This window comes from Peromyscus maniculatus, chromosome 4 (genome assembly GCF_049852395.1).
Source record: "Peromyscus maniculatus bairdii isolate BWxNUB_F1_BW_parent chromosome 4, HU_Pman_BW_mat_3.1, whole genome shotgun sequence".
NCBI lineage: Eukaryota > Metazoa > Chordata > Mammalia > Rodentia > Cricetidae > Peromyscus > Peromyscus maniculatus.
Genome location: NC_134855.1, coordinates 153718317 through 153736115, shown reverse-complemented (window position 1 = coordinate 153736115; position 17799 = coordinate 153718317). Strand labels below are relative to the sequence as shown.

The window sequence follows — 17799 nt, the reverse complement described above, 5'->3', positions numbered from 1 at the left end:
ACTAGAATGAGCTCACAAGACAAGCTGTGTGCACTGTGGTTGGCAGAACTTGAGAGGTGAGGATGCCCAAGCCCTTGGTGACAGGTCATGAGTGAGCCCAAGACGTCACACACAGTGACAGGACCCAGATTTAGGCTTCCACCTGATTGCTCCTGTGCTCTGGTTCTTCCCTTCTGGAATAAGAAACTTTGTAACTTGTAGTTTTTTTTTTTTTGTTTTTTTTTTTTTTATGTAGGAACACGCAATAGAGATGTTGGACTTGTAAAGAGACATTGAACTTTTAAAATGTTGGAATTTTTGAAAGACTGTGGGACTTTTAAAGTTGTACTCTGTCTTACAGTACAATATTAACACGACATCTTGGCGACAAACAAGACAGGATTCTGGATAAACAGATGTGTTTGTGTGTCAAGCTGACAAGGACTGGGGTGTTCTGGTTAGCCTGGGCAACTCGACACAGCCTAGAGCAATCTGAGAGGATGTCTCAATTGAGGCATTGTCTGGGTCAGATTGGTGTATGGACATGTTTACAGGGGACTGTGTCGTTAACTGAGGCAGCAGGGCCCAGCCCAGCGTGTGTAGCAGCATTCTATGGACAGGTGGTCCCAGGCTGCGTAAGAAAGCTAGCTAATTGTGAGCCTGTGGCCTAGCCAGGGAGCAAGTCAGCAAACAGCATTTCTCTACGGTTTCTGATTCAAGTTCCTGCCTTGAGTTCCTATCCTGTTTCCTCGGTGATGGACTGTGATGTGGAAATTTAAGCCAAACAGTTTCCTCCCCAACTTAATAGAAAGTGGATTAAGACAGACACAGGAAATGGCTATCATGGGGACAGGAGGAGGGCTGTTAGCTGGCATCTGGCTTCTGGGGAGGGGTTGGTGTGACGCCAGCTCCCAGGCACTGAGGGTCAGAATTCCATCTGACAGGAACCTTACCCACCCACCCCCGTGCGGAGTAAGCAATGCCTGGTTTTGGCAACACCACCCATCATATGGTCTCCCCAGAATGTAGAAGAAGACAGTGAGGGGGACTCCAGCAGGTTGGGGGCTCAAGTTACGCCATTTGTCTGTGTGGCCCCAGAAGTACACAGAAACATGATTTCTTTTCTCATGGGAGTAGGGGCTGCACTCAGAATTGTGTCTGTGGGTGTGCACGGGTACAGGGAGAGGGCTCTGCAGCTGCTCCTTCACCAGGCTGTTGGAAGCACTGGGTTCCCAGCAGGCAGTTGGACCATGGCCACAGTTCTTCCTTGGCTGTTAGATGGTGGTTTCTTTTCGTTCTCATTCTGTGGAGAGACCCTTGAGCATGCACACATGACAGCAAATGGTTTCCTTGAGAGGATGAGGATGAGAACAAGAGAGATGGGAGGAGGGAGGGGAAGGCATCTATTGTGTTAGGGTAGAGACAAGTGAGACCTAACATTGATGAGCATTTTGTGGGCCACACTGACTGGCTCAGGAATGGACATGCTACCAAGTTGGAGTGAATGAGACAGTAGTTGGGAATCTTGGGAAATAGTCTTTGGGCACTGAGAATAAGGAAAGCCAGGAGCAGTTGCAGCCCTCTTGTGACCATGAGGAATGTGAGCCTGTCTGAGATTGACACCATGGTGAGTATCATGCGGATCCTACTGCTTTCTTTCTTCTCTCCTACCAATAGGTGCAGTGCCTCATGGGAAGGGGCTGTTGGCCCCAGCCATTGAGACCTCCAAGGAGGATTATCAGAGATACAAGGAAGCAACTTCTTTTTTTACTGCCACAGGTTAGCAGAGGGTGTGTGACCCTCTCCACTGGGGCCATCAACGTTGTATCCTCAGGGGAGGCTGCCATGGGGACAGGTAAGAGAGAAAAAAACCCAGACCTTTGAAGATGAGCTGTCAGACTAGCTGGCCACTCCAAGTGCCTCTGGACTTCCTCTTTGGGATCCAAGAAACTTCCTCATGGCTTAATCATGCAGAGATGTGACTCTTACAGCTGGAATCAGACCAAGCTGAAGGAAACTGGGTAGAAAGATCCTGGGTTCTAGAGACAGCTTGGAAAGCCTGGTCAAACTGCATGAGAAGCCTAGCTGCGCCCGGGGCTTCCCACGTAGGAATCAATATGTTCCTCTGTGTCTCGGCTGGCCTGGGGCGGGTTACTTCCTTTTACAACCAATAGAATCCCTGCATAGTTTCATAAAGGCAGGCAGCTATGAAAGATTCACTCCCACAATGTCCTCTGGGACAATCGAAATTTTATTTCTAAATCTTTTTATCGATTTCAAACCCCAAGCCCCAGGAGTGTTCATTTAGTATGACATCGGTGATCATTTGGGGACAAAACTCCACCTAAGCGACATTTGACCCCTTAGAGCCTTCATTTGAGTTGGTGTGTTAGTGTCAACTAAACAATGTGAGGGCGAGTGGAGAGATGGCTCAGCTGTGTGAGCATTTCTGCTCTTCCACTGGACCTGGGTTCAATTCCCAGCCCCACCATGGCTGGTTACAACCATCTGAAACTCCAGTTCCAGAAAATCTGATGTTCTTTTCTGTCCTCTAGGGGCACTGTATGCGTGGGGCACACAGACTTACACAGAGTCAAAACACCCATACACATTAAAAAAAAAAAAAGTTTAAAAAAATTATTGAATTTAATTTTGTGGGGATACCTAGACCTTGCCAGTGGGATTATATCGAGGACATCTGTCCTTGTTACAATGCTTATGAGTCGGTCCCCCTGGCTTTCAGCTTGCGTTCATTATACTTGTTTGTTAACTCAACCCAAGTGTTTCTAATTTCTTTTAGACTCAAACATGCTTGCAGTGGGTCTGTTCTGGGTCCCTGATTCAGTCTTGTTTGGCAGCGTTTTGAGCCTGTTCCTTTGGACTGAGTCCAGCTCTTGGTTCATTATTGGGATGATGTCAATATCATGCACATGGGTTCACCAGCTGCATCTTGACCTTGGAAATGCTATGGTATTTTACAGGGTGTGGTGACATTTATGGGCCTTCTTAGACACCCACAAAGAGGTGAATTTCCATAGATTAAATGTCAAGTTTGCAATGGTCCTGGGTAATTGAATCCTGGAGCACTGTCCACTTCAATTCTCAACTGGGCTGTTTGGAGCTTGGGTCTCATTAGGTGCTGTGAGCACAGGGCAGATGGTTTTGTGTTGGAGGTCAGCCTGGAGCCCAGGAGAAGCTGGGGGGTGGGGGGGTGGGGGGGAGAGGGTGGAGCAGTGAAACAAGACACCAGAGGGACAGCTCGTGTTCATTTCTTTAAATCAGAGCACAGATGTGGCTGGTTGATGAATAAGTTATTGCAGACAGTATGCTGCCTGGTTTTACGTCATCTCGACACAAGCTAGAGTCATCTGAGAGGAGACCTCAACTGAGAAATGTCTCCATGAACTCCAGTTGTAGGCAAGCCTTTAGGGCATTTTCTTATTGATTGATGCGGGAGGGCCCAGCCCACTGTGGGTGTTACCACCCCGGGCTGATGGTTCTAGGTGTTATAAGAGGCTGAGCAAGCCATGAGGAGCAAGCCAGTAAGCAGCACTCCTCCATCGCCTCTGCATCAGCTCCCCTCCAGGTTCCTGAACTGTTTGGCTTTCCTCAGTGGACTGTGACCCAGGATATGTGAGCGAAAAGACCCTTTCTGTGGTGACATATTGTGTACACTAATAAAGTTTGCCTGAGGATCAGACGACAGAGCCAGCTACTAGGTTAGACATTGAGGTCAGGCAGTGGTGGCGCACACCTTTAATCCTAGCACTCTTTGAGAGGCAGAGATCCATCTGGATATCTGTGAGTTCAAGGTCACCCTGAACTACATGAGGTTGACTCAGTCTAGAAGAGAAATAGAGCCAGACAGTGGTGGCACACACCTTTAATCCCAACACTTGAGACCTTATGCCTTTGTTTTGGAAGCACACAGGCCTTTAATCCCAGGAAGTAATATGGCAGGGCAGAGAAAGGTATATAAGGTGTGAGGAGATGGGAACTAAAGGCTGCTTTTGGCTGAGGCCTTTCAGGTGAGGACTCAGAAACTTTCAGTCTGAGGATTCGTGGAAACAGGATTGGCTGAGGAGTTGGCGAGGTGAGGTTGGCTGTGGCTTGCTCTGGTTCTCTCTCTTTCAGCTTTCACCCCAATATCTAGTACCGGGTTTTTTTTCAATTATAAACCATTTAAGATTTGAACAACATCTTTCCTCTCCAAGCTGCTTTTGGTCATGGTGTTTAACACGGCAATAGAAACCCTAACATAGACAGCCCCCACCACTGCAAGGGTTTCCCAGGTGTTAGCTAAAGATACCTAAGCAGAGGCTGGGAAGACACCATGCAAACATGCGGATCTGAGTTCAAATCTAGCACCATGTAAATTCTGGGCACTGTGGGGGCACATCTATAAACCCAGAACTGGGAGGCAATGGCACCAACAGAGACAAAAGGATTCCTAGAGCCTTCTAGACACCTTGCCTAGCCAAATTCACGAGCTCTGGCCTTAGTGAGGCACCTTGTCTCAAAAAGTAAAATGAATAGCTATAGAGAAGAAATCTAAAGGTGCAGCTCTGCTCTCTACATGCACACACACACACACACACACACCCATCCCCCATATATATATATATATATATATATATATACACACACACACACACACACAGATACAACGCACATACTCTACACAGTGTGTAGCTAGAATTTTCCTGCCTTGCCCACAGTCAGGACAAATCTTTGCCACCCGCCAGTCCCACAGCTGCTCAGACCCAACCAAGTAAACACAGAGACTTATATTGCTTACAAACTGTATGCCCGTGGCAGGCTTCTTGCTAACTGTTGTTATAGCTTAAATTAATCCATTTCCATAAACCTATACCTTGCCACGTGGCTCGTGGCTTACTGGTGTCTTCACGTGCTTCTTGTCATGGCGGCAGCTGGCAGTGACTCCTTCTGCCTTCCTGTTCTTTCTTTTCTCCTCTCTGTTAGTCCCGCCTATACTTCCTGCCTAGCCACTGGCCAATCAGTGTTTTATTTATTGACCAATCAGAGCAACAGATTTGACATACAGACCATCCCACAGCACTTACCCTATTTTTTTTTCAAAAAGGAAGGTTTTGACTTTTACACATCTACAAAGCCAGCTTGGTATATTTGGGAATTTGGGCATGGCTTCTCTTACTACTTCCTGCTGGAGGGGGGCACTGTATCTTATGGGGACACAAAGAAAAATTTAGGATTATGGAGTAGTCCGTGAGGGTGTATCGTCTGAGCCAGTTGCCTTGAAACGATTCTGGATGTTGGATCATCTGGGCCATGGTGTCATTAGAGACCTTTCAGGTGGTCTTAGCTGGTCAAACCTGATATATCTTAATCTGGAACAAATCCATAGCCTCTGGCTTTCTGTAGAAACAAAAGCAGAGCCTCTTTTCCAAAGCAACATATCCTTATATCCAAATTTTGAAGTCAAGGTACCTTTAAAATACACATTTTGGCATAACTCAACAGCTTTTGTAATCAAATGTTTTTCTTCAGTTACAAATATCAAAGAGAACATAATCCAGATTCTCTGTGTGCTAGCCATCTTTACGTGGATTATTTTTTATATTACCTGGAGCCTATTGCTTTAAACTGCAGCCTTCTAAGCCTGAAACAGGCTGTGGCTGCTGGCTCTGCCCACTTCAGCTTCCCAACATGGTACATTTTCTGCCAGCTCTGGGAGCCATCAATTCTCAGAAATAGTGGGTCTATGCTTCTATCAAAGCAGCGTGCAGCCCAGAAACCTCTTTTTGTTTTGTACTAGCAAAGGCTAAATCCACCATGCAGCTTAATGTGCCACTTGCAGAGGACTCATTCCCGCCATACTGCAGGTCGAGCACACCAGGAACCCGCCATAGTAGATAGTAGCTCAAACACGCACACTGCCTCTAACTTGAAAAAGACAACTAGGAACTGTTTATTGCTCCATTTTAGAATCTTTTTACTCAGGTTTTAGGTGGAAACTCTTGCCAACACGTTGGGTGCCATTTGTAGATGTAACCAACCATCTTATTAAATAAGAAACACAGAACCAATGTAAAAGAGAAAGCCAAGAGGTCAGAGCTCAGAGCTAAAATCTCACCCTTCCTCCTGCGGTGGTCCTAGCTCTCCAAAAGAGAGCTACTTCCTGTGTGTATGTCTATTCATAGTCTTTTTGTTCTGCCTTCTCATTGGTTGTAAACACAAACGCGTGACTGCCTCGTCACTGTCTGTATGTACAGCCCTCTAGGTCTTAAAGGCATATGTCTCCAATGCTGGCTGTATCCCTGAACACACAGAGATCTACCTAGCTCTTCTACCAAGTGCTGGGATCAAAGGCGTGTGCCACCACCGCCACATTCTGTCTATGGCTCTAATAGCTCTGACCCCCGGACAACTTTATTTATTAACATACAATCAAAATCACATTTCAGTACAGTTAGAATACCACCACAGCAGTGCAAACACATGGAGCCATCTAGATGTTGACAGGGGCAAATGGGGCGAAGAGTGTGCCTGGTCTCCTTCAGGTGCTGGGGATGGAGCTGAGACCTCGAACATGCTGGGCCAGTGATTCACCACTGAGCCAGCTCTTCTCACTTCGTATTTTAAGACAAAGTCTCCTCAATTGCCCAGTCTGGCTTTCAACTTGTTACCCTCCTGCTTCAACCTCCTGAGCAGTTGGGATGACTACGCCTGACGTAAGGCTCAGCTGTGGCCTGAGTCTCTTTCTCCTCCCAAGGACCTGGGTCCATCTTCCTCCTCATGGGTGCAAACTGAATGCAAGCATTGGGTGAGCCCAGCGATGGCCACCATGGAGCCTGACCCTTCCTGAAAGTCTCACCATGCTGTGATCCATTCGTCTTTACCACCACCACCTGCTCACCCGGCTACTGTCTAGTGGGTGCCGTCTTCAAGAGTCTGAAGTGGATGCTCTGTCTCCCAGCAGCTGGAAACTGAGACAGATCCAAGAGCCCCCCCCCCTTTTAAGAGGGGGTTTCATGTAGCTCAGGCTGACCTCAAACTCACTACATAGCCAAGGATGACCTTGAAATCATGTTCCTCCTGCCTCCCAAGTGCTGGGGTTGCAGGTGTGAGGCACCACACAGTGCTAGGGACAGAATCTGGGACTTTGTGCACGCTGGGCAAGTGCCCTGCCAATGGGGCCCTAGCCCCGGCTACAGTTCCATCTAATTTTGCTGGGTGTTTTCTGTTGTTGTTGTTGTTGTTGCCTGACTGCTGTAGGCACACAGACAATAAAAAGGCCACTCCCAGATGCATCTTTTGATTAAGAATTAGAGCAAATGCCACCTGTCCAGAGAGGGTCATCCTCAACCAAGGTGTGCACTGCCTCCTTTATGGAAATCCATGGAAAAACAACCCTCAGTTTGCTGAAGGGGAAATGGGACAAACCAGTGCTTTTCTGGCCACTGTCCTTCACTTCAGGGACATCTGATCCCAAGAAGCACGCGTGCTTCTTCAAGGGCAGATGCCTCACCTGCAGAACTGATAGAGATGCCAAAATATTGGATGGGATAGAGGCAGGCTTGGCCAAGCATCTGGTTGTTCAGTCTACCTCAGGCTGAATGTCTGAGTGGTTGGGAACACCTCCAGAGCCAAACGGACCATGTGCCTGCTTCCCTGAGAGACAGCTGGGTCAGGAGACAGAAAACTGTGAACCAGGAGGGCAGGGGAAGGAAGCTGTGTGCCAGCTGCCTTCCCGTCCCAGTGGCTACACCACAGATGCACAGGACAGCAGCCCAACTTTGGAGTTGTATCATTGTGGAGGGGACAGATGTGGAGTCAAGGTTGAAGTGGCATGTTCCTTCTGAAGCTGAGGGAGTATTAGCCTTACTAACCATCTCTGGTGAGCTGCTGGCGAGTTCTGGACATCCTTGGCTTACAGATGTTATCCACTTTCTGAGGTCACCTGGCTATAATGCAGTGTGTGTGTGTGCTCTTCTCTTTGGGAGGCTCAGAAGTGCAGGATGAGCTCATCTTAGTTTAACTAGCTACATTTGTAGTGACCTTATTTCCAGTTAAGTGTGTGTTTGAAGGGAGGTTGGGGCTTTAACAAATTTTCTTTGGGAGTGGATCACAGTTCAACCCCAAGTGTCTTTTCTCAGGCCTAAAAAGTCATGACAGTCCCAGCTGTGGCTCTGACATCACACATAGTGAGTGATAACCATAGCCACCATACTCAGAGGTGGGGTCATCACCCCAAAGGGCTGTGCTCTTGAGAGGTCTCCCTTCCAGGCTGGGGAACTCAGGGAATACCATATCTGGGGGCTGGAGGAAGGATGCTGAAAGACAGAGCACTCATCCCCCAGGAGCTGGAGTGAGGTTTCGGTTGGGAGGCCTGGCCCTGGCTCCAAGAGGCCCTGGGGAGTCAGCACCACGGAAGTCAGAGGGATGCTGGCTCAGATCTCCTCCCGGAGGCTCGCAGAGAGAGGAGAGTCCCACATGGCAGGAGCTTGTCTGCTGGGGCTCCCTGCCCTGATGGTATGGGGATGTCCCGATACCGAGGGAATTCTGTCCCCTGGTGCTGGGTGCCTGTCAGCCATGAAATCCCTTTTGGGGAGCAGTAGGGGGTGAAGGGGTGGAAGCCCATGTTCAGGACTGTGAGAGGGTCCTTGAGTTTCCCTAAGACAAGGGACTCTTGGGCTTCAGCAATGGTTCCACCAAGTGACGCCTCTCCCAGCCTGTCAGTCATAAAGACTCCTTCCTGCCCATGGTTTAGACAGGAGGAAAACACATCTCATTGCGGAGGAGCAGGTGACTGACCACATGTGGCTACCCTGCTGGCTCAGGCCAGATCTGAGGAAGCTGCATGTTGAACACCAGGACTGGAGCTGTGGCTGAGTGCTTGTCTAGCATGCAGGAGGCCCAGGACTTTAGCTCCAGCACTGCTGAGACCTGCTTTGGTATTTTACGAATCCCAGCACTTGGGAGGTAGAGGCAGGAAGAGTAGAAGTCCAAGGTCATCCTCAGATGTCCATTGGCTCTGTGCCAGCCTAGACTACACAGAACCCTATCTTGGGGTCAGCATAGACCAGGAACAGCTCCCACGATGTCCCTAAGCTCTGCCTGTCTGTTTTTGAGGGTGCAGTTCATGATTCCCTGTCACCCGGTGCTCTCCCACCTGCTGCCGGAGGTCCAGGTGGAAAGTTGCAGAACTGAGCAGGGGGAACGCAGAAAGAAACTGATAGCTGAGGTACAGATGGCCGCAAGGTCAGAATGGCCAGGGATCTTGGTTGGGAGGCCAGGTCATTGAATGGGTCAGGTGTGCTCAGCAAACTCAGGAAGAGACTTCTGGAAATCCACGTGGTGGTTTTGGCCTTGGCCTGGTTTCTGTCCTTAAAGCTGTGGTCTTCCTGAAGATACCTCAACAAAGGGCTTCAAGCTATCTCATTCCTTCTGAAGAGGAGCTGGTGTCTGGGCACAGAAGACCTGGACCAGCAAGTCATCTCACCATCAGGAGGAGGGTGGGAGAGGCCGTGGAAGCTGAGATGGGTTTTCATAGGAGGTTCCTGGAGACTAAGTATGGATAGTGTGCAGGCGAGGCAAGCGCTCTATCACAGACCTACCTCTAGCCTTCCTTTTTACTTTCTATGCTCAGAACTGGGTTTCCCAGGCTACCCAGCTCACTCTGCTTGCTCTCCAGGTAATCTTTGAATCTGTGTGTGATGACATCCGTGCACCACTGTGCCTGAAGTTGGACAATGTGTTAAAGTTTTTCCTTTCTTGAGACAAGATCCTATATAACCCAGGCGAGCTTCAAACGTAATATCCCAAGGATGTCCTGGGACTTATTTCTTCTGTCTCCATCTCCCAAGTGTTGTGATTGGTACCATACCCAGTTTCTGAGGTGTTAGAGCTTCGCGCATGTACATAAGCCGTCTACCAACTGAACTACATGCCCGGGTATAGACAAGTGTGCTTAAGAGTTAAATCACTGTTTTCCAAAACCATAGTCAGAGATTCCCACAGGATCAACAAACATACAAACCAGCAAACAAATAAATAAACCAGAGTATCTATTTACCTTACGTTAGCCAAGAATCTTGGGAGCACCAATGAACGACAACACCTAAGGTAAACTGTTGTCCTTCAGAACATCCGTAGAGACGTGGGGAGCCGTCCTCGGGGAGGCTGACCCAGGCACAGGCACATCCCACCTGAAGCCATGGTGACATTCAGTACACGCCTTGCTCTGGCCAGTGCAGCTCTCGGGCGTAAGCCCCTTTGCAGCTGCGGATCTCTGTGTCATGCTCCAAGCACTTGTTCAGGCCTGGCACCCCAGATCGCCATCCGATGAAGCTCTGCGTGGTCTTTGGGATTGGAGGTGATGGAAGGATCTGAAGGGGAATGCAAGGGGTTAGTCATGGGAAGACTCCTTCCTGCCCACAGTGCTGATAGGAGGAAGACACGCATCTTGCTGTGGAGCAAATGACCACATGAGCCACAGGGGTGTCTACAAGGTGCCCAGGATGCCTAGGATGCAGAAGACAGAAAAACCAATATTAAGCAGTGTGTGCTGAAGTGTGTGTGTGTGAAGGCTAGAGTTTGGCTTTTGGGTGTTCATTAAGGTTCCTTTCTGTTTCTTTGGTAACACTGACCAAAAGCAACCTGGGGAAGAAATGATTTGTTTGACTTATACATCACAGCTCATCAATGAAGGCATTCACTGCAGCATGCTGAGGTAGAAACCATGGAGGAACGTTGCTTGTTGGCTCGTTCCCTAGCTCACTCACAGGGTCATGTTTATAGGGCTTTGTTATAAAGCCCAGGTCCACTTACCGCCTGGTGATGGTGCCACCAACAGTGGGCTTGGACCTCCAATCAATTCACAATCAAGAAACCCCCATACGTATGTCCATAGGCTAATCTGATCTAGGCTTTCCTCTCAGGTGACTGCAGACTGTGTCAAGGGGACAAAGCTCACTAAGACACATGTCTTAGGATTTCTATTCCCAAACACCCGATCAAAAACAAGTTGGGAGGAGGGTGTAAGGGTTTATTTCATCTTACAGTGTACAGTCCATCATCCAGGGAAGTCAGGGCAGAACAGGGCAGGAACATGGAGGAGCTGAAGCAGAGGCCATGCAGGAGGATGCTTACAGGCTTGCTGCTCATGGCTTGTTCAGCCTGTTTCCTTATAGAACCCAGGACCACAGGTAGCACCACCACCCATGATGGCTGAGCCCTCCTACATCAATCAGTAATTTAGAAAATACATTGTGTAATTTAGAAAATACATTGCCCACTTGCAAATCGTATGGAGGCATTTTCTTAGTGGATAGTCCCCTTTCCCAAATGACCTTAGCATGTGTCAAGATGCTATAAAACTAGTCTGACTTACATGTGTCTTCCTCAATGGCTCCCTAGATTGTCTCACTGGTTCAGACAGACTGGCTGCTCACTGAGTCCCAGAGATTTGAACGGGAGCAGCCTGCCACGGAGAAGCCCTCCCAGCAGCTCTGGTGACCCTTTGGAGCAGCGCCACCCCACCACATCCCTGATTTTCTGGTTGAGGATCCCTTTCTTGCTTGTTCACCCAGCACCCAGTAATGGCTGAGAGTCACCACCCTCTGACAAATGCTGGTTCCTGTTCCCCAGTCCTTCAAGCACACTGTCCCACAGAATCCCAGTCCCCAAGGTGTTTCAGTAACCCTGAGATACAGTGACCAGGGAGGAAGTGGACACACACATTCCGGGCCACTTGTCCAAGACAATGCAGGAGCTGAACAGTCACGTGGGACTCGGGCTCAGATCTCACTGTAACTCTTGAGCCTCACTTGCTTTCCTGTGTGTGTGTATGTGTGTATATATGTGTGTTTGTGCATATATGTACATGTGTGTGTTTGTGTCTGTGTGTTTATATGTTCATGTTTAGAAAGCCGTGTGTGTGTGTGTGTGTGTGTGTGTGTGTGTGTGTGTTGATATGTGTGTTTGTGTTTGTGTGTGCAGGTGTGTGTGTGCATGACTCACATGTGTGTACAGGTGTGTGTGTGCACGACTCACATGTGCGTACAGGTGTCTTACCGGTGAGGTTCCCAGCCTGGTTCCAGGGCTCTTGTGGCTCCCAGAGTGGCCACGTCCTCACCTCTGGTGGCTGGAGGGACCACAGTCTGCAGTAGGACTACTTTTTCTTAGAAAATAGTGTAAGAGCAGCCTGACGAACCTTGATGTATTTGTCCATGGGGCTCACTGGCCGGACACGGAAGTGGCTGGGCAGCTCGATCTTGGGCTTTGGGGTTCGTGGTTCTTCTTCACCTTCCAGCAGCTGAAACAGAACCCCGGAGACAGGGACCTCAGGCCGAGCCCCCGGGCACCGGTGGAGCTCCCAGCAGAGATGCTGCTGATCCCAGCACAGGCAGAAAATGGTCAAAGTAGAATCTGAGCTGCCAAGTTAGTCCTGAGTGGCCCTTGCTGAGGCCCTTCGACTAGGAACTGATATCCCCATCATGGGACCAGAGAAGACATCCCTGGTCATGAACTCAAAGTAAAAAAAATGCCTGTGCTGGTTCCAAGACCAAGGTTTCCAACCAGAAACGAATGCCCCACACCCTGGGAGATTTTAAAGCCATTTAAAACTCCCTGGAAACCCAATTTAATTACACGCGAGGAATATTAATATCGAATCACTTTCGAACAGTACATTATTAAGGCCCCTACTTTATGCATTGAATTTCAAACTGTATAACTGTCTAAGAATTTTAAAAACCTCATTACAAATGGCATAATTTCAAAGCTGTGCAGTGGGTGGGCTGTGGGAGGGGCTTCCGATGCTGTGAGTATTTTGAACAATGCAGTTCTGGTCACCGTGTCCTGGCAGAGGAAGAGGACCTCCTCTGGAGTCCTGCCTGGAGTCTGTCCTGAGGTAGCTATGTCACAAACAGGCCACCCTCAGAAGCCCCGTGGGCATCATGATAGTCTACGTAGTGTTTTTTTTTTTTTTTTTTTTTTTTTTTTTTTTTTTTTTTTTTATAGATGGGACCTACTCCCTCTAGAAGCAGGTTTCACGGGAATACTGGGAACTCCCCTGATCAGGACTGTGCCTCTGCCCATGTCACCATAACTCCCTCTTTTTGCGATGCTTGTCCTCTCTCATTCTGTCTAGACCCTTGCAGATGTCTGAATGTTTGACCCACACTTTGGGGGGCACCTGGGAGGGCAGACACGGTCTCAGTTATTCCTTACAGGTCCCCTTGTCTCCAGGCCTGCAGAACGGTCCACATACCTTCGTCCCACTCCATTTCACAGAAGGGAGGTAGCCAGGCGGCCTCGGGTGAGGCGGAGGCCCGCTGGCTCCTCACCTCTGTGCTGCCTTTGCTGGTCCTGTGCCCGACCATCATCCTTTGAACTCCCTGGTCTTTTTTATTAAAAACAGGCACGAAGTGGCAGCCCCATGTGCCTGGCTGCAGTACCAACCACAGAGCTGGTTAAAGGAAGTGCCTGGCACACGACTTGTACCTTGAGAGTGCTCTACAACCCCTCAAAGGAAGGAACCTCCGGATTCAGGGGAGCAGAAAAAGCTAATTAAATTGTGTGTGTGTGTGTGTGTGTGTGTGTGTGTGTGTGTGTGTGTGTGTGTGTGTGTGTGTTGCATATGTGAGTATGCATGTGTGTACCTGTGCCTGCACATGCGGATGCCAGAAGAAGACATCAGGGGTCCTATTTCATGGCTCTTACCCACAAAGCCATCTCCTCAGCCCCCCTCTTTCAATTCATTCTTGCTGATTATCAGATGGTGGCCATTTATTTCCTGACATGACTGGGTACTGCCTGAAGACAGGTGGCTCCTGATAAACTTTTCAATCACCTTCTCCATGGAGGTCATCAAATATCCCCACTTCATCGGCCATTCTTCCTGGGCTTTATATTCAGCCTTCAGACGGTATCTCCTGAGAAAAAGAAACACTAAGTGGGAGGCGACACTCTCAGAAAAGCCTCGTGAGAACCTCCAAACGTGTGGAGAACTGCTTGCCTCTGTGTCCTGCACACTGGCTGGCTAGCGGGTCTGCAGGGGATATGAGTGGGGATGGAGCAGGAGAGAATTCAGTGCCTAGGCTGAGCCCCCCCTTAACTTATGGGGAGACCCTGGCAGGAGAGGAGGAGGAGGTGGTGGGAAGAGATGGAGCAGGGGCGTGGTATGGGGTCAGGTGGGACTGGCTGGCTACTAGAGGGGCACGTGAGTACTAGCCCTCTTATTCTGGAGGCTCTACCTGTGCTTAGAGGAAGAGTGGCAAGCGGCAGAAGCACCCATGGGATGCGACAGTCAGTTTAAAAAGACACTTACCCCTGGGCTCCTGCAAGTATAGACTCAGCAAGCGTGAACTTGACTGCTAGACCGTCCTTAAATGTCCCCAGGTGCTCCAGCCCCACCCACCCCCAATCCAGCCCCATTCTTGTTCATTCCACATTAAACAGTTTCTAGATGTCCACCTGGGAGCTGAGCTGAGGGGCAGCTGGTGAGGCGATGGGTTAGGTTCTGCAAACATGGAGTTCGCCTTGGCCCTTCAGGTTCCTTCGATTTGGGAACCAGAATCTGCACCCCTCCCCCTCCCTGATCTCTGCAGGTTTTGGGTCCGGCCAAGCTCTATACTCTGGGCCCCGAGCTTGGAAGACAAAGTCTATTTCTTTTTCTTTTTCTTTTCTTGTGTGTGTGTGTTTGGTGTACAGGTGTGTGTAAAGGTCGGAGGTTAACCTTGGGTGTTGTCTTAGAGTTTCTGTTTCAAGTTGGGAAGAAAAGGGTTTATTTGGCTTACACTTCTGTATCATCAAACAAGGTCAGGAAAGAAACTCAAACAGGGCAGGAACCTGGAGGCAGGAGCTGATGAAAGGCCATGGAAGAGTGCTGCTTACTGGCTTGCTCCTCCTGACTTGCTGAGTCTGCTTTCTTGTAGAACCCAGGACCACCAGCCCAGTGATGGGACCACCTGCAGTGGGCTGGGCCTCTCCCCCATCAATCACTAATCAAGAAAATGCCCTACAGGCCTGTCTACAACCTGGTCTTATGAATGCATTTTCTCAATTGAGGCTCCCTCCTCACAAATGACTCTAGTTTGTGTCAAATTGACATAAAACTAGCCAGCACAATTGTCATTCTTAGGGGCCCTACACTTTGTCTTGGAGATGGGATTTCTCAGTAGGACCTGGGGCTCAGGCTATACTGGTTGACCAGAAAGTTCCAGGGACCTTCCTGTCTCTTCCTCCTCCACCCTGGAATTATAAGTGTTCACTATACACCTGGCTTTTTACATGGGCTCTGGAGGTCACACTCGGGTCTTCATCCTGTGTGCAAACACTTTCCAGGATAAGCCCTCTCCCAAGCCCAGAGTTTGTCTGTTTTCATGTATGCCTGCGTACATTTAGTATTTGAGTGTGTGCATGTATGTACACTTAGTGTTTGTGTGCATGTATGTACATTTAGTGTTTGAGTATGTGCATGTGTGTGTACATTTAGTGTTTGAGTGTGTGCATGTGTGTGTACATTTAGTGTTTGAGTGTGTGCATGTGTGTGTACATTTAGTGTTTGAGTGTGTGCATGTATGTACATTTAGTGTTTGAGTGTGTGCATGTATGTACATTTAGTGTTTGAGTGTGTGCATGTGTGTGTACATTTAGTGTTTGAGTGTGTGTATGGAAGTCAGAGGACAGTTCACAGCGTTCTAGGGATCGGAACTCGGATCATCGGGCTTTCACTGTGAACACGCCCATGGCTGAGCTGTCCCAGAGTCTATTTCTCATAAAGATGTGACCAACATGAGCCTCGGACATGTCTGTAAATTTCCCATAGCCACATCAAAAAGGAAGTAAAAATAGCCAACTCTCATGAATTTTCATGATATTTTCTTGGGGTGAATATTTGAAATTGGTTAATTCTCCATTTCTAGTTAACCTCATGCTTGATCATGTCCATTTCCAGTACTCGGGAGATGGGTTAGAACTGGAAAGCAGAATCTCTGCGCTCAAGAGGGCCAGTTCATAGGGGAGGGGCGTTTTGACTTGGGTTTGCAGGATATGTAGGAGTTTGTCTAGTGGAGTCGGGGGAAAGGATAATGTTTCCTCTTGGAGGTTTGTGGGTGCTAATAAACACATTTAAAACACTGAGATTGTGTGGTTCCTGGGAAATGACACTGTTTTCCACTTGAGAGAATTATACTGTTTCCTACAAAACAGACTTAATGCGACAATTCCAATATGAGTAGGCTCTTCACCAGTTGTCCCCACGGGTGTTAAAGGACACAAAAGTCACAGAGATGGTTACTAGGGAGTTTACGAGATGAGCCAGGGGCTGCAGCATGAGGATGTGTTTGCCCGCCTGGGCTACGGAGAAGTGAGTTTAGAGCAGCCCGGACAACTCACAATTAAAGTAGGAAAAAGAAGCTTGGCGGCAGAGCGCTTGGCCAGCGTGATTGAGGCCCCAGATGCAAAGCCAGTGCAGGAGGAGAGAGGGGAGAGACAGAGACAGAGACAGGCAGAGAGACAGAGAAAGGAGGGGGAAGGGAGGAGGGGAGGGTCAAGGGGGACAAATGTCCCTTGCATCTAAGGTCTAAATCAGACTCTTATAGTGATTAAAATGTCAAGTAGTGGAATACTACTTGGCACTCAAAAATATCCATTACAAATGTCTGATGGACACAAATCTTTTAGAAAATAGATTTTTGTTGCTTTTGGAGATAAGGTCTCACTATGTAGACCAGGATGGCCTTGAACTCACAGAGATCCGCTGTTTCTGCCTCTCTAGTACTGGGATTAAAGGCTTGTGACATGACACCCAGCCCTGGGTCTTTTAAAATTAAAATTTCTTCTCCTTTAAAAGAATCTAGGAAATCCAAGAAAGGCTGAACCTTCGATGTTATCAAATATTAGCATTTAAGTTTTGTTTCTTCTTTTTAAATTCCCTATTGGAATTCTTCCAGTCTTCGCGGTGGGCAGGAGGGAGGGGCGGCCAGACTGAGGTGTCCTTGTGTGCCTGACATTGCCTGCTCTCCTCCAAGTTCCTGATTATCCTAAGAGCACTCCAGCTGTGCCCAGCGGTCGACTGTCTTCTCTTCTTGGTGGGGAAACTGAGGCCGCTAAGGTGTGTGCCCGGTAGATGAGAAGGGCCCAGCCCCCGGGTCTTACCAGATCTCGTCCTGGGCCACAAGGTTCATGCGCTCTGCCGCAGTGGTGCTGAGCGGCTTCTGAGCCGCCATGGCTTGCGGACTTCGGCAAACCGGTGCCCTCTTGCCCTAGACTCTGGGTCCTTTGTCGCTGGGAGACCGGTTGCCAGGTAACACATCACAATTAGGAGGTGGAGGTACTCGCAGGGGAGGAGGGTCCCTGGAGCTTGCTGCTGGCCTCTGCCCTCTGAGTGCCCGGTGGTCACGTGTGCCCCTCTGCGACCTAACACCAGCATCCCCACTCCTCTTTTGATACTGGAATTGCTCCCAGGGCTTGGCACATGCTCCACCACTAACCTACATTCTCAGTCTCTCTCCTTTTTTTTTCACCTGTTTAAAATTTGAGACAGGGTCTCCTAACCCAGGCAGACCTGTGCTTTGAGATGCTCCTGTCTCAACTCCCTGAGTATTCAGTATGGCCTGGCTTGTACTACCTACCAGCCCTTGTCCCTGGCCCTTTTTAAAACTTAAAGCTCAAATGTGGAGGTTAGAGCTTTCATCCAGGCGCAGAATCCCAAGAGCTCAGAGCGTGATGTCTATTAGAAAGAACACACCCTCTGGCCCAGACCCTGGGCATCATGACCCAGCACTGCCAGCTACCTCCAACTGTTGCAGATACCACACTTGCCTCCTCTTC

The 17799-nt window shown here is 48.9% G+C and overlaps 1 protein-coding gene across 1 annotated transcript; it reads right to left on the bottom strand.

Annotated features, from left to right (window-relative positions):
- Positions 1 to 10011: 10011 nt before the first annotated feature.
- Cimip1 (ciliary microtubule inner protein 1) lies at positions 10012 to 17265 on the bottom strand. Its single transcript, XM_006976020.4, has 4 exons — positions 17125 to 17265; positions 13817 to 13898; positions 12176 to 12277; positions 10012 to 10349 (listed from the first exon to the last, which is right to left on the bottom strand). The coding sequence occupies exons 1-4, from the start codon at positions 17193 to 17195 to the stop codon at positions 10188 to 10190; spliced, it is 417 nt and encodes a 138-aa protein (XP_006976082.1). The 5' UTR covers positions 17196 to 17265; the 3' UTR covers positions 10012 to 10187.
- Positions 17266 to 17799: the final 534 nt, after the last annotated feature.